Source organism: Pararge aegeria, chromosome 24, assembly GCF_905163445.1.
Source record: "Pararge aegeria chromosome 24, ilParAegt1.1, whole genome shotgun sequence".
Taxonomy (NCBI): domain Eukaryota; kingdom Metazoa; phylum Arthropoda; class Insecta; order Lepidoptera; family Nymphalidae; genus Pararge; species Pararge aegeria.
Window position 1 is genome coordinate 3,259,455 of NC_053203.1, and position 12,482 is coordinate 3,271,936.

General features: G+C 37.6%; 1 protein-coding gene across 1 annotated transcript in view; it reads right to left on the bottom strand.

The window, feature by feature from the left end:
• Positions 1-356: 356 nt before the first annotated feature.
• The window catches only part of LOC120634630, a 56,715-nt gene continuing 44,589 nt past the window's right edge, over positions 357-12,482 (bottom strand). The window contains exons 5-6 of the mRNA XM_039905363.1: positions 1,467-1,587; positions 357-505 (exon numbers count right to left, since the gene is read on the bottom strand). Coding sequence (XP_039761297.1) covers positions 357-505; positions 1,467-1,587 — 270 coding nt within the window. The remainder of the gene's footprint in view (positions 506-1,466; positions 1,588-12,482) is intronic.

A 12,482-nucleotide genomic window follows, 5' to 3' on the forward strand; every position in this document is an offset into this window, starting at 1 on the left:
CAAAACGTGAGTAGGTCCTCGGGCATTTACGATTGGCAATGTTTACGTGATTGTAGGCGGCTCAGGAACAGAAGAAGAAGAAGTGATTGTAGGTTTCAAATAGAGGGTGATTGAAGCTCCAAGAGCAAAAACAGATGTGTTATTCGTCATCATAAGTTTGTCTATTAGCCAGTTTGAAGTACGATTGGAAAAACTAAGTGTTGATTATGTAGCAGTACGCTGCATCCCGTAATTTACGCGGGGCACATCTTGTATTTAACTAAACACTCTTTTGTAAAATTTATGTCCTCTCGGTTACGCAAAGTTAATTGAGCCTTTACCGCCAGTAAATGCTTTATAGAAAGAAATCCAAAACTTCATACCTGTGGACACATCTTGCAGTGGTACTTCCTCGCATGGGCATGCAAAGGCTGTAGTTTCGTGGGGCCCTTGCCCAGAGGCTGGGGCACCACTAACAAACCGCTGCCAGTGTTCGTGCCCCCAACTGGTGACGATGACGATGACCCTGGGGACAGGGGATAAAAGTACATAAATATAAGCACATTAATTTACTCACAATATGAATAAGCGTTGTGAAACCGTAGCATAGTTATGTGATGTTTTGTCGTGTTCCTTGCATGCCCGGCGTAGTGTTGCTCTGTTTGTCCAAAAAAAACCATCTCCTGGTTTTCCACTAACAATCAGATGGACGGCTTGGTCCTTCAATTATAATTTAAAAAAATAAGCTGCCTTTTTACAATCTCCCTGAGTCGTCGTTGCTAAGCCTCATGCCCCTGTCAAAAACCCTGGCAATCATGCCCTTTAAACCGACACAGAGCAATGCGGTAATGCTTAGACGGCCGATTAGCGCAGTGGGCAGCGACCCTGCTTTCTGAATCAAGGCTGTATGTTCGATCCCACAGCTGAAAAACGTTTGTGTGTTTATCGGTATAAACGTAATAAGTATTTATCTAAATTATTCATGAAAATATTCAATCATCTTAGCACCCATAACACAAGCTACGCTTACTTTGGGGCTAGATAACGATGGGTGTGTATTGTTGAAGTATCTTTATTTATTTATTTTTATAATTACTTCCTATGACAAGGTTGCTTGGAAGCATCCGGCTCCGCTCTCATCTCTCATAAGATAAAAAATGTATGTTAAAATGGAAAATGTAAAATTTAAACAGTTGATGTTGGAAAAGAGCAACTTTTTTGCCAGCTTCTTCTCGGTAGAATCTGCCTTCCGAACCAGTGGTAAAGTTACTACAAACAGACAGACTTGACTTGCTTATATTATAAATTCTTGAAATAAATGCAGTTTGAATTGTATGACGAGCTCTGTCACTAAAAACTCTAACACTACTACTTATTCTATGCCACCTTGTGACCTTATGTTCATTTTGAGGATCTCCAGCACCTCTGAGCCCCAATATCCATCTATTGCCTCCAAACAAGCTCGCTTAGGATTTAATACTACTAACCCGACCGACCTGGTCCTAAACCGGATCCATACAGCATCTGGCTCATAGACTGGTGGTGACTGAGACGGTCGTCCGCCTTCTGATGACCGCCCATTGCACCATCCCCCGTAGTCATCTTGGCCTGGAATAGAAAGACATTACTTTTTTAAATATCATCTTAGAAGGAAGCTCGAATATCTGGGACATATAATGCGCAATCTAAAATACGAACTGCCCCAACTGATTATTTAAGAGTCGAATTTCCTGGCCGAATAATCTACACCAGTTGTTTAGCATGAGTGCAAGGTCTCTGTTAACTGTGTGGAACCGGACAAATCTGTACTTAAAATTTGTAATTTGCCCTTTATTTTCTAGCTAGATCCACAACGCTGTGACAATTGCGATTTTATCACAAGTTAGTTATAGCCAATTTCCCAAAATTCGTTCATCATCATCGCGCCCGCAGAGCACGAGTCTCCTCCCAAAATGAGAAGGGTTTAGAATCCACCACTCTGGCCCAGTGCGGATTTGCGGAATCGACACGCCTTTTAAAAACATTATGGAGAACTTTCAGGAGTTTCCTCACGATATTTTCCTGCACCGTTGAAGCAAGTGTTATTTTAATTGCTTAAACCGCATATAACTATGGCGGGTAGAGGTAAGGAGAGTCATCTGTGTATATGATATCGAAACTATATTTATATTGCAGAAAAGAGCTGTACGGTCAGTATATAAACTTAAATCACGCGAATCCCTCCGTGAGAAGTTTAAAGAAATAGGCATACTTACTGTAGCTTCACAATATATTTATAACAATACAGTATTTGTAAGACAACATATTAGTCTTTATAAACAAAAAGTGAACATAAACAGTCGACTTACAAGAAATGGTCATAAATTAGTGTCATCTGCATATCGTCTGCGTAAGGTACAGGGATCATTTGTGGGATTGAGTATACGCTTTTATAATATGATTCCTAAGGTGATTTTGGACCTGCCAATGCACAAGTTTAAAGAATTTGTTAAAACACATTTATTACAGCGAGGTTACTATACAATTGATGAATTTTTTAATGACAAGGTTGCTTGGAAGCATCCGGCTCCGTTTTCAGCTCTCACAAGATAGAAAAATGAATGTTAAAATGCAAAATGTAAATTGTTGATGTTGGAAAAGAGCAACTGCTGAGTTTCTTGCCGGCTTCTTCTCGGTAGAATCTGCCTTCCGAACCGGTGGTAGAATCACTACAAACAGACAGACTTGACGTTTCAAAAGTGCTTATATTAGGCCTACTTGAAATAAATGAATTTTGAATTTGAATTTGAATTTGAATATGAAAAAGTGTCGTCAAAATGTATTAAATTAGGATGGCGCCACATTTGCATCAGGGTAACTCTTAAAAGAAGCGCCAAATATAAATATTGTTAGAGTAGGCTTGAAAAATAAACAAGGAAGTCTGGAGATACAAGGAAGTAAGGTTATATTTACCACAATATTTTGTACAACGTAAGTTGTTGAAATTCTCAATAATTAACTACTTTAGTCGATAATGACATTAAATTTTTTAACTCGGCATACTTCAATTCATCTACGATTGCTACATTCATACCATACCCTGTGCATCCACCAGCGCCATTGTGGAGGATTTTTGAACTGTTATTTAGCGCAACAACTGGACACTTTTTCAACTTTTCTCCCATATAAGATGACTCTCCTTACCTCTACCCTCCATACACATAACTTAGAAAAGTCAGAGATGCGTGCTGGGATTCGAACTCGTCCGTTTGTCACCGCTAACTTATAGCTCAACCCTGGATTCGAACCCAGGGCCTCACGATTCATAACTCAATACGCTAACTACTAGGTAAGACCAAAGAGTTAGAATGAATCCAAATAAGATTGAATAAATAAACAATAGTAGGTAGAGTACGAAATATAAACTGAGATGATTCACCTTAAGTTTAACCCGCCTAACAAAAACATCTACCCCTAAATTACCCTCGGCTAAGACGATAAATAACTGAGCGATAACGGGTTACCCCCCTGTGACGGTGGTCAGTTAGTCAAACACGCGTGACTTATAAATGAGTGGTCAGATAAATCATCGAAACTTGACTGTTTTTATCAGAACTTCAACTTGGATGAAACAATCTATTTATTATGTTTGTAAATATAAATGGTTTCGAGTTTGTAAATGGAAGGGTTAGAGATGATATTACCTCTCGATTTTTCTGCTATATATCGATAGTTATACGTTTATATCACTCATTACATAAAGCAGTGAGATTGCAGTTAAGAGCAAGTAAGTCTTTGCCTGGACAAAAAAAATATCTGTGCTCTATGCTCATAAGTCGTCTTCTATGACAGCCGATTGGCGCAGTGGGCAGCGACCCTGCTTTCTGAGTCCAAGGCCGTGGGTTCGATTCCCACAACTGGAAAATGTTTATGTGATGAACATGAATGTTTTTCAGTGTCTGGGTGTTTATATGTATATTATAAGTATTTATGTATGTTATTCATATAAATATTTATCAGTCACCTTAGAACCCATAACACAAGCTACGCTTACTTTGGGGCTAGATGGCGATGTCTGTATTGTCGTGGTATATTTAGTATATGAGACACGAAGCCTGTGATCAGCATCGGAACATAAATTTGCTACGGATACGAAGCAAATTTATGTTCCGATGCTGATCACAGGCTTCGTGTCTCATATACTAAATATACCACGACAATACAGACATCGCCATCTAGCCCCAAAGTAAGCGTAGCTTGTGTTATGGGTTCTAAGGTGACTGATAAATATTTATATGAATAACATACATAAATACTTATAATATACATATAAACACCCAGACACTGAAAAACATTCATGTTCATCACATAAACATTTTCCAGTTGTGGGAATCGAACCCACGGCCTTGGACTCAGAAAGCAGGGTCGCTGCCCACTGCGCCAATCGGCTGTCATAGAAGACGACTTATGAGCATAGAGCACAGATATTTTTTTTGTCCAGGCAAAGACTTACTTGCTCTTAACTGCAATCTCACTGCTTTATGTAATGAGTGATATAAACGTATATATATATATTTACGAACCAAACAGACGGACAGACGGCCTACCGCATGGCAAGTGAAAATCGCCTATCAGATCAACACTAAGCATGGCATGCAAAGTACACGTCCTCCATGTGTTAAGCCTCACATGCACTTCACCCCTTCAGCGGAACACAGCATTGCGATAAACTGCTTTGCGGCAGAAATAAGCGATAAAATGAATGGGGATAGTACAAGTTCTGTCACTAAAAAACTACTTAATTTACTACCGGCTCTGCCAGTAGGTATACCTACTTCCCTGATAAGTCTCTGAAAATAAAAATAAAAACTTGCGTGGTAGTCTTTGGGAATTGCCGTTAGGAGTGAAAACTGAATCTATATACATTATAAATGTATCATATACAGAGTATACATACAGCTCATGGGAAGCGTTCGGAGACGATGACGCAAGTTTCATTATTTTTTGTTCACCCAAAAAGTGCTCCACGCCTTAACAAATTTTAACTTTAAAAAAAACACGTACAGTGTAACCATAGGAGGAATGCAAATTTATCTTTATAACGGCTGCTGTTACTATTTCTGTTTATCTGTGAGCACACTACCTTTTTAATCTAGAACACAGACAAACACGTTATACATTTCGGGATGCGAGTAAACAACCGGACAACTCACCTACATCGGATATCTAATCCATTTAATTTAACGCTGCGAAGTTAAGTCGAGAGAGCAAAAAGCACTTGCTATAATGGTCACTTCAGTTTTGAGTACACAAAGAGATATGTATAGAGATGCCATTACCCCCAATTTACTCAATATATTGTATGGTCGTACAAAGATTTGAATTAAAATTATGTGTTCTTTTTGGTCGCTGGCTCCTTTCTTTTTATTCCATTATAAGTAAGCCTTTGACTGTAATCCTAGTGCGAAGTCGGAAGATGTTAGGGGTATGTCAGTTATTGATGCCATAGCCCCAGTCGTTTTCTACGCGGTATTACACCGGAGTGCTATATCGCTTTGCAGCACATTTTTGGTTGGGTGGTGTCAGGCCACTGCTGAAGGTTCACTCCCATAAGACCAGGCCCAAGAAAATGGCTTCTGCTACATACCTATCTCATCACTGTGCCAAGAAGCTAGCTAGCTGTAGCAAGAACAAACAGCAATAAAAAGTTATCGGCATCATCATCAATGTCTTATTACAGTCCACTGCTGGACACAACGCCTCTCCCAACGGAAGGATTTGCCCATTGATTATCGCCATTATGGACCCACGATACCCCTGGTATCTTGGCAGTGGCGTGCACTCCATACATGCACAAAAGCACTGCATACCCTAACATTGATATATAACTCGAATAGGGGGAGAATTTGTGCCGTTTTATGGAATTTTCCTGGTGTATGCATACCCTGGTAAGAAACCCAATGCACGCCACTGTATCTTGGGTATTTTAAAGTGACACGAAACCACTGTTTTAAGTAACCGTAGTATAGTGCTCATTCATGGTTCTGCATTGCCTTGTACTTAGGTATTTCATAATCCGTTAAGTATCGCAGTAGGTGGTAATATCAGCTCTATATTAAATCGTTACCAAAATAAAGATATGTCAGGGGGCAGTGCGAAACTAATATTTTACACACCCAAGGAGCAGTAGTAATTAAGTGTGTCCGGGCGCTAAATCGAGTGTTCCTAAATCGGACGTCCTTATGTAAATTATTGTAATTTTGGACACCCTATCGCTAAGTTAGAAAATTGGCTGTGTCAACCGCTTTGTCTTGGAGAGCACGTCAAGCCATCAGTCCCGGTTATTATCACTCAGCCCACCAACCGACATTGGAGCAACGTGGTGGGTCTATGTATTATAGATATCTATATATTATCCTGTTTTGGGTATATTACGAGGCATGGTACCCAAATGCTCGATCGCATTGTAGTTAAGGACGTAACGAGCTACGGCCGAAGCCTCCCACCAGATCAGACAAGAGAAAATTCAATAATAGTAAACTCCCAAATTTCTACTGCCGAACTTGAATTTGAAATTTGAATTTGAAATTTGAATTTTGAATTTGAATTTTAAATTTGAAATTTGAATTTGAAATTTGAATTTTCGATTTGAATTTTCGATTTGAATTTAGAATTTGAATTCAGAATTCTGAACTTTAATGTGAGACATTGATATAGGTAGAACTATCCAGAGTAATCACATAAAAGTTCTGAACGTAACATTACAGTATGGTACAAACAAACTATAAATCACAAACTATTCGGACCCGACACCACCAATGGGTTATTCGTTACAAATTAATTTCAAGATAACCCCCGCACGGGACGTGAAATTTAATTTAAGCGATCACATCCGCAGTTTAGGGTTAAATTCCGTGTACTTCATTACTTTAAAATGTAGGTAGAAGCGGCGATATTGATCTTTAACGGGCTTTATAAAAAAATATGTTTCGCGTGAAATGGGACGTTAATTAAGTCGGTAGCGCTAACAGATGTATACATACAGCGCAACATAAATGCCCAAGTTAACATTTTTTCTTTAAAGAGTCCTGCCATTAAATCTTAACCTACCTAACCTGATGACAATCGGAACCATAAGAAAGTATACGTACCGTTTCAAAAGCCTTACTTATGGGGCTGGAATGTCCTCGAGGATAAAAGTATAAAAAAAAAATAAAGATAAAAAAAGCCTTATATTAAATAATCAATTTGATATTCGGCAGAGAGTAGTTAGGTTTCAGCAAAACTTTACATATATGTGTATATTGTTTCTACTACTTTTATTGTACTAAAGGTGGTGCGTTTTGATTTTTTTGGTATATTATTTTGTTTATTTTTCTTCGTTTATATAACCTAAAAAAAATCTTTTTGATGTGAAACATTACACGGAGGGTAAACCTGATTTTTGACGTGGCGACACATGCCGTGGCATCGCATCGCCAAGCTATATGGTTGAATTTTTGTATTTCGTAAGTAACAATAAAAATTAATATTAATTTTGTAATAAAACAGTTATTAACCGACTTACAAAATGGAGTGGTTATCCATTTGGTTGTATTTTTTTTATTTGTGGAACAAATTTGTAATGCTTTACCTATTCATTATGCAATAACTTACAGAAAACAATTTCGATGTTTCACATCTGCCAGGCGTCCCGTGACGGCTCACACGTTTTTTTTGACATGCTAGACTCTAACACAGACTCCGGTCAAATTGAGCTGCAGAAATAGGAAGATCCTAAGCACCAGCAATGAAATAGCTCTTTTTAGCGAGTGCTTCGATTTTATTAGATACAGAATGATATAAGTTTTCTTATATTAAACAATAGATGAAAAAAGAAACGCTTCATCACGGGATTTGTAAAAAAACTCGTGTTAGGTAAACGCGGGAAACAGCTAAAAGTTTTTTTTTTTTCAATCGATTGAAAAATGACAGAGTTCTAAGGTATCAAAATTAAAAGGCTAGTACAAACTTAGGTAGGTGTGTACCGAAGTCTGAGTAGATATTATACCTAAAGCTGTTATCGGAGTCAAATAATATATAAACCATAAAATCTAGAGTGATCACATAAAAGTTTAAACTTGGTCGAAATAACCCTAAAATGTCTATGTGGGTCGGAAAAACACCGCTATTTGTTACCGAGCGCTGCAGTTTACGTCAAAAGTCGCTATTAACTGCGATAGATGGCGCTGCTCTAAAGAATCCGCCAAGGATACGTTGACGTTATATTTTCCTTTTTACGACATGTTGCGAAAGAACTTTTGTTAGATATTGCTATTGACGCTGTATTTTAGTGTGTGGATCTTTAAACTTTTCTTATACCTATTCCTACAAGCAAGAACAAAACGCCTTAAAACTATTTTAGAATAGTAAAGCTATAGCAAAACTAAAAGCTGTGCTACGGATCAATCGTCATTTTTAACTAACTTCGGCTAAATGATTGTCCCACTAAAGGCACAATCTTAGAACATATAATCATATATAAAAGGGGGATGCTATTTAAACAGTGGCGTGCATATAAGGTATGCACGGGGTATGTAGATGTAGATGAAAGAAAAGCTATCCTTATAATAAAACTGTAACTGGAAGATTTCTATACATTTAATATATTTTGAAAATTTTAACCGGGGGATGCTTTATAATCGATACTGAGTCCAAAACAGATTTTTATTTAATTTTTGTCTGTCTGTCTGTCCGGGCATCATGTGAAAACTACTGAACGGATTTAAATACAATTTAGTATAGTCGTAGCTGATATTCCGGGTCAACATATAGGATACTTTTTATCCTGCTAAACAGTAAGCTTCCCCCGGGAAACGGGATGATATTTTTTATCAATTTTACTTCATAGCTCCGTTAAATTAGAACCGATTTTAATAATTCTTTTTTTATTTGAAAGTGTATACTATGAGACATGTGTGGTCTAATTTTAATGAAGATTTGATAAATATTGTCGGAGATAAAGGACATAACTCTTCACAAATAACAGTAAGTCGCAAGGCATATGGGAAAACGATAAATGCATGCATACCGTCCTACTAATAATATCAATGCAAACGTTTGTGAGGATGGATGTATGGATGGATGTATCAACTAATATCATGACAACAGGCATGACATTATAATGATAACCCACGATGATTATTATGTTAGCATCAGATCTATTCTAGCTTCTCGATTGACTCGTACGCGGACGAAGTCGCGATGGTCCGCTAGTCTCCAATACGAGGCATAACGACCGACTGGCGCAGTGGGCAGCGCCGTGGGTTCGAATCCCACAACTGGAAGATGTTTTTGTGATGGTCGTGAATGTTTTTTAGTATGTGTTTCTCTGTATTTTACATATAAGTATTTATTTGTATAACATTGATAAAAATATTCATCAGCTAACTTAGTACCCATAACACAAGCTACGCTTACTTTGGGACTAGATGGCGATGTGTGTAATGTCGTAGTGTATAAATTATAAAATGAAGAAAATCTCCAGTACAAGTTATAAATACTTAGTGCTTTTTATAACTCTAATAAAGCCTATACATATATATATACATATATCTGCATACCCTGTGCATACTCTCTATGCACGCCACTGCCATTTGGGAAGCCTTTAGTCCAACAGTGGACTGTTTAAGGCTATTGATGTGCTTTACAATGGTGTGTTTTAAAAGTGGATAATCGGGGATACCGATATTGTATCCTGCGTCTGCTAACCAAACTAATGAACGTTGGAGTCCCAAGCAGTGGCGTGCATAGAGGGTATGCACAGGGTATGCAGATGATATAAAATGAAGAAAAACTCCAGTTCATAAAAAAATAAGGATATGCATTGTAAGAGTTATAAAAAGCCTACCCTTAAGTATTTATAACTCGTATTGGTCCACTGGAGACTTTCTTCAGTTTATATCACCTCTGCATACCCTCTATGCACGCCACAATATGTAGATATTAGCCCGTCAATCCAAGCTGCTGTAGTGTGGACTGGCGGGCTTATAATATAACCGGAAATGAAGGCTTTCCATGCTCTCTGACGCACGGAAGTGGTAACCACATATTTACTAACTTCAGGCGGGTATTGAGGACTTTCAGAAAACATCTCCATTTTTGATGACCTCCCTGGCGCAACGGTGAGCGTCCCGTGTTCGATTCTCGGCAGGGGAAATATGGGAATTTATAATTGCTGAATTCTCTCAGGTCTTGTCTGGTGGGAGGCTTTGGCCGTGGCTAGTTACCACCCTACCGACAAAGTCGTGTCGCTAAACTAGGTGTTCCGGTGCGATATCGCGTAGAAACCGATTTAGCGGTATGTCTACCATTCTCCCTAACAGGTTAGCTCGCTACCATCTTAGACTGCATTATCACGTACCACCAGGTGTGATTGCTAACAAAATTCTTAATAATTCTTCGCCTGACCTGTGAATCGAATCTAGGACTTCATGATTCGCAGATGCTACCTACTAAAACAACGTACATAAAAAATGTTTAGGCTTTTATTTTTATGTAACGATAACTATGTATTCATTTTAGAAATCCTATTACAATTGCATGAATGTATACAAAGAATATATATTATATTCTTTATCAAATATTTGTACAAGCGTACGGTTAAATATGTTTATGCCATAATTATAAATTTCTGTAAAAAGTATTTACATACACAATTACCTCAAAAAAAGCAGTTGTTAGAATGCGTCTTTTTGACAAACACTCTGGCACAATGGTGAGAACTGTAGTCTTACAAGTAACAGAAATATCTTGGGCGTGGGCAATTTAGGAATAAATAAGTCCAGAATGTTCTGCGACAAAGCCGTTTCGCTAAGATTTTGCGATTTTGCGCTCCGGTAGGTACGATGACGCGCATTATAGATGCAAAGAGTGTATAGACTATAGTCCACTGCGGCCAAGTGCGGATTGGTAGACTTCACACTGCCCTGGAAAACATGGAGAACTCTCGGGTATGCCGGTTTCCACACGATGTTTTATTTCACCGTTGAAGCGGTTATATTTAACTGCTTAAATATAAAACGCACGTAGCTCCGTAAAGTCAGTATTGCATGCTGGGGATCGAACACGGTCTTCTTCTAAAGGTAAGCCGAAGCTTTAGCCACGTGGCTAACCGGTATTATACAGGACTACATTTTCTAGATGAACTACCCTCGGTAACCGAATTCGTAAAGCAGAACGCAAACCACTGCTATAGAGGTCGCCAAAATCTCTTTAAGTACACGTGTGATATTCTTCCTGAGGGACTCATAGAGGGTCCGGGAGTGACAAAGAACTCTCATTTGCAACTGTCTCCAGCAGGAAACACGCCCCCCATCTGCGTTCCTTGTCTGAGTTTGTTTTTTGAAATTTCACATTAGTCATAAAATTAGGTCATATTATATTATGGTCCTTTTCATCTTACTTTGTAACTTGCTCTGTAATTATCTTATTTTGTTAAGAATATTTTTACAACTTTTTATTGTAATAGTATATTGTGCAACAAGTGCGATAAGACACTTTAAAATGGGCAAACAGCACTTTTTCAACCGCAACAGCGAGTACTAAGATACAACTTATCCCGCATGAGTAATAAAAATAATTTTTTTATTACTCATGCGGGATAAAAATAAAGTAAAAATAATTAATTAATATTGAGCTGTTTAATTCTACGCATTGATTGTTCCAAATAAATTTATTATATTTTGTTAATTAATATTAATTAATTAGTATTTATTGTTTGAAGTATATTTGTTTCTTTTTTTTAAACTTTTCATCCGTTTGTTGGCACTTGGGATTTTGTGCCCACATAAATCTCCGCATTTGTAATAAAAAATAGTATCTGCAACCCGTGCGATGTTGTCGATTGCCCTTTTTGCACAATATACTATTTGTAAATCTTAAAATGTATTGCTACGTATGTTTTATAAATCTTAAAATCAACAATTTTTTTTTCTAGCATGGTCTATTTAATCCATTACCAACTCACTACAGGGTACTGGTCTCCTCTCAGAATGAGAAGGGTTTAGGCCGAAGTCCACCACGCCGGCCAAGTGTGGATGGGTAGAATTCACATTCCTCTAAGAACATTATAGAGAACTCTCAGTTTTGCTTCACTGAAAAGTTAGAGGTGCCTTCTGGGATCGAAATCGGTCCCGTTTGAAAATAAGTCCATCGTCTTAACTGCTAAGCTATAATCATTAATTGTTTACATGTATTGTAACCAAATTTTACCACACTTGCTTTAATGAAAGACATATCATTATATATATTTTTGACATAAAAAAAGAAGTAAGAAATAGTGGGTACAAGTATATTTGTACGAGTATGTTTATAATACACAGAAATAAAGAACGAATTATATGATTTACACGGTTAATCGCTATTTCTCTAGTTTTTCTAACTAATAATTCTCACGTATTTTGATTGAATATATGAATACAGTTTTATTGTACGCCAAAGAAAAAACAGTAGTAACAGAGATATAAACATAACAGAACTTTTGT